The following is a 5,000-nucleotide window of genomic DNA, read 5'->3' on the forward strand; positions in this document are numbered from 1 at the left end:
GATGGTCCTAATACTCCTTCATGCTCATAGTGTCAATCAAAAGTGAGAATAATGATCAATGTCAGTGCGGCAAAATGTTTTTAGTTCTAAAATTGTCAACAAGACAAGAAAAGACAAGAGGTGGTCTTACCTTGATGATCTGTCCGGGCACAAAGGGCAACTCCTCGGCCGCAGTGTCAGGATTGGGCGACATGGCCGCAGGGTTGTAAGGGTAGAGCGCCACAAAGAGTCGAGGGTAGGCAGCTTCGGACACCCGACTGGCGGTTTCCAGCTCCCATTCTCGGATGTCCTCAGGGGTTGCGATCCTCACCTCGTTGGGGTAAATCAAGACGTCCAGCTCCAGACTGGTCTCCATTGAGCGCAGCAGTGAAGTGACCACTTGGCAGACAGATGGTGCAGCTGCCCTCCTTCGTCCTCATCCTCACTGGAGGTAACTAAGCTAAGCAGCCACGCTAATCCTCTTTGCAGCTCTTGGATGAACTCGTAGGTTCCCAATTACCTTGTAAACTGTTCGGTGCAAAGTGCACATTGGACAAAAATACTAGCATCCTGGTTGAAGAAAAAAATTAACTGTTAGAAGAAGTTTTGCCTCTAATCACTTCATGCTTGTTATAGTCATTTCGGACATAAGGATACATTCTTTCTTACGTTTTACATATCATGCTTTGTTTAAAGTAACCTAAATCATACGCTCAAAGACTAGATAGGAATAAAGATCTTAACAAAAAGTGAAACAATTCTTGTTGGGGCTCCTACCTTAGAGGATAAATACTTTGGATCCCGCACCATCCCCTCAGACTAGAGCCGTCCTATCTAGTCTTTTAAAAGGGGACTGCACTTTTTTTTTCTTTTTAGAATTTTGCTTATCATTCAAAATCGTTATGAGAGACAAGAACATACGTCTTCAAACCCCGGCCGAGTCATACCGAAGACTATAAAAATGGGACCCATTACCTCCCTGCTTGGCACTCAGCATCAAGGGTTGGAATTGGGGGTTAAATTACCAAAAATGATACATTAACTTTAACTTTTTTTTTGGTTACGATTCTAAAGATAAAAAAACAGCTAATGGGAGTCTCCTATGTTGCCTTCAAAGCTCTCTATCAACATTGTATACACATGATGTAAATACAGTATATAAACTTAAAATGTAGGAACAGACACATTCATAACACCATGTAATATGTACAATATTTACCATATTTTTGTCATTTTAAACATTATCGGAATTTAGTGCCCATAGCAACGCACTTCCTACTTCCGGCAACAAATGTGTGTTCCTAATTCCTGCGTGTGTTCTAATCATGGCAGACTTCGTACTAGACGTCGAAGATGATTATTTTCGGACAAATAAGGATTCACAACCTTATCTTTTTGAAGCTGATAATACGGAGAATTAACTGCTGCTTATAGAAGCGAGGTGAAATGTTAGAGAAGACGAAAGCAGAGAGAGTCAGGACCAGTGTTCTGGCGATGAGAGCACAACGAAAGACGAACTGTTAGCGCTAACAAAGCCTGGAGTGGAAGAAAATGTTTTCTATCTAATGTACCCCAAATCAAATGGAAATGTCCCCTGCTAGCTTGACCAAACAGATAACTGTCCATCGAGTGTCTCACTATAATATTGATCATGAGACATGCAGCATGTCATGCTTTTTAGTACAACTACATACACTGTCGAGCTAGCGATGTAACGTAACAGGAAATATGGGCTAATACTTTACAGATACTTTAATATAATTGTTCATTATTTCAGTTAGTACAGATTGGTGTCCTATCGCATTGTGTTGTGCAATTACAAACTCTAAAGCCATTCAGCCGCGGACGCAGAAGCTAGCTTAAAGCTAATGCCGTAGCATTACGTCGACATACGCTACTACGCTAGAAAAAGAGTTACTCAGTGTTCCCTCTTACAACAACAAGAAAACTTGGTTACACAACAGAAATAAAGTATTGTTGGTGTTTTTTGAATGCGTTTTTAAGAGTGATTTAGAGGCAGAATAGATTGTTACCATTAGCAGCATTGCTAGCCACTGAGAACGAGCCTATTAGTTCAGTTCAGTTTAGTTTCATTTTATTTCGAACATGCATACAATACAATGTAATTTATCACATATTTCCAGTTGTTTCATTACAGCATGTCCGAAAAGGAGTAGGAAGAAGCTGAGCTTATTTAATCCTACCCCTTTTCATATAATAGCAATTTTAACCTATTTCCTTGTTCTCTGTAACATAACAGTGAACAAATAAATAATATACCATAGTAAGTAAATACATATTAAATACATACACTACCGTTCAAAAGTTTGGGGTCACATTGAAATGTCCTTATTTTTTAAGGAAAAGCACTGTACTTTTCAATGAAGATAACTTTAAACTAGTCTTAACTTTAAAGAAATACACTCTATACATTGCTAATGTGGTAAATGACTATTCTAGCTGCAAATGTCTGGTTTTTGGTGCAATATCTACATAGGTGTATAGAGGCCCATTTCCAGCAACTATCACTCCAGTGTTCTAATGGTACAATGTGTTTGCTCATTGGCTCAGATGGCTAATTGATGATTAGAAAACCCTTGTGCAATCATGTTCACACATCTGAAAACAATTTAGCTCGTTACAGAAGCTACAAAACTGACCTTCCTTTTAGCAGATTGAGTTTCTGGAGCATCACATGTGTGGGGTCAATTAAACGCTCAAAATGGCCAGAAAAAGAGAACCTTCATCTGAAAACTATTCTTGTTCTTAGAAATGAAGGCTATTCCACAAAATTGTTTGGGTGACCCCAAACTTTTGAACGATAGTGTAAATAATCTTTGTCTCAATAAAAAAAATTTAAAAAAAGGGTTCAAGATGCTCATCATAATTATTGTTCTGTGTACTTTGTGAACACTTGTAGTTTGAACAGTCTCTTAAACTGAATCATATTAGAACTTTGTTTGATTTCTTTGGTTAATCCGTTCTATAATTTAATTCCACATACGGATGTGTTAAAGGTTTTAAGTGTTGTACGAGCGTACAAATGTTTTAAATTAGATTTTCCTCTAAGGTTATATTTATCCTCTTTTGTTGAGAAGAATTGTTGTACATTCTTGGGTAGCAGATTATAGTTTGCTTTGTACATAATTTTAGCTGTTTGCAAATGTACCAAATCGTTGAATTTCAATATTTGCGATTCAATAACTAAAGAGTTTGTATGTTCTCTATATCCAACAATATGTATTATTATCACCAATTAGAACACAAAAAACAACAATGTATGTGTTTTCGTCTCTCATAAAGATTGTGAACAATAGGCAAAAATCCCCAAAAAGTGCAGTGTCCCATTTAAGCATGAACCTGCTTGGCTGAGAGGCCAAACGTCTTCTAAGACAACTTGAACAGTTCAGTTGTGATGGATTCAATGCCCTGAGAATACAATGCTGCCGGTGGCAACCTTGTCCATAATTGCACTTTATATGTGAAGGCAAATTATCCATCTTTATCAGTACGCAGATTTTCTAGATGGTTGTGTTTCATATGTAAATCCCTTCTTGGTCTGGTTCCCCCTTATTTGTGTTCCTTTATGTCTAGAGACTCCAGTTGCTACAGCTTAAGGTCACAGGACATACTTAGAATGTTTGTTCAAAAGCCAACACACATCTTGATGAAAAAGCTTTCAGATATGCTGCTCCATGGTCATGAAATAACTTACAAAGGGATCTGAGGTTACCTGAGCTGATCACTTTTGGGGAATTTCAGGCCATTTTAAAGGATCGAGAAGCTGTTTCTATTGGGCATTGTACTTGTTTTTAAGTAGTTTTTAATTAAAACATTTCATACATTGTTTTTATGTCAATATATTTAAGTAATTTATCTTTAATTGTGTGTGACTGCTGCTGTTTTTTGTTGTTTTCATATGTATTTCTGTAACTTTTTTGTTGCCCTCTTGGCCAAGTGACTCTTGGAAAATAGATTTTAATCTCAATTAGTTTTTTACCTGGTTAAATAAAGGATATTGATTGACTGAATGACTTGGATGAATTAGAATATGTTCACAGTCATACACCACAAATAGAAACACATAGTCTGAATATGTTCCCTTTTGTTCATCAAAATCGACCCATCCATTCATAGAAGGTGAATCCTCCCCGCCTGTCAGCAAAAACAAAGATAGTTAAATTATAAATGGAACATTTTTTGGCCCTATACTACAGTACTCCTCCTCTTCCTCCCCCCTGCGGTGACTTGACCTAGTTAAGGCAAAGACAAGTCAACGCTTCCTCTTTTGACCTGTGCAAGTTGAGCGACTAATCATCTCGTGCACTGCAGAATGGCCGTCAATTAACAATACTTATTGTTTGTGCCTAAAAAGTAGGAGCGAACATGAACAATTTACAATGACACATTTTTTAAAGTGTATTAATGTTGTGATTACTAATCACAGGCTCTCGTTTTAGCAAATAAACAATAATATGAATTAATTACATCAAAACGAATAGCCTTTCCTGTGATTGTATTGAATCCTTCATAGATATTTATTGTATATTTGTCTATTTTGTTTTATTTCTCACTGTCACTGATGGGGTACTATATAAAAAAACTAAATTAGTCAAGATTTTTAAAAAGGCAAAGAGAAAATAAATTATATCCATCCATCCATTTCCTACCGCTTGTCCCTTATGGGGTCGCGGGTGGTGCTGGAGCCTATCCCAGCTGTACAAGGGGTACTATATAAAAAACAAAATTAGTTAAGATTTTTAAAAAGCTAAAGAGAAAATAAAATGTACATACAAATAAAAATTAAGATCAGATTTTAAGCATACTCACAGACTGCATAATACAACCTACACTAAGTGCTGTACGCAAGTCAACCACAAGGTGGAGAGGTGGAGTAACTTTTGAATTCCACCTAACTTGGGTGTGTGTCTGTGTGTGTGTGTGTGTGTGTGTGTTGGTGGATACAAAGAGCACAATGCACCATGAACTGTTTCAATATAAGAATCTCTGTAAATTATGGG

The 5,000-nt window shown here is 37.1% G+C and overlaps 1 protein-coding gene across 1 annotated transcript in view; it reads right to left on the minus strand.

Moving 5' to 3' along the window:
• The window catches only part of si:ch211-105f12.2 (RIMS-binding protein 2-like), a 36,283-nt gene that overhangs the window by 10,372 nt on the left and 20,911 nt on the right, over window positions 1-5,000 (minus strand). Inside the window, exon 3 of the mRNA XM_062060407.1 lies at window positions 131-549. Coding sequence (XP_061916391.1) covers window positions 131-355 — 225 coding nt within the window. The 5' untranslated portion in view covers window positions 356-549. The remainder of the gene's footprint in view (window positions 1-130; window positions 550-5,000) is intronic.

Source organism: Entelurus aequoreus, linkage group LG10 (genome assembly GCF_033978785.1).
Source record: "Entelurus aequoreus isolate RoL-2023_Sb linkage group LG10, RoL_Eaeq_v1.1, whole genome shotgun sequence".
NCBI classification, from domain to species: Eukaryota; Metazoa; Chordata; class Actinopteri; order Syngnathiformes; family Syngnathidae; genus Entelurus; species Entelurus aequoreus.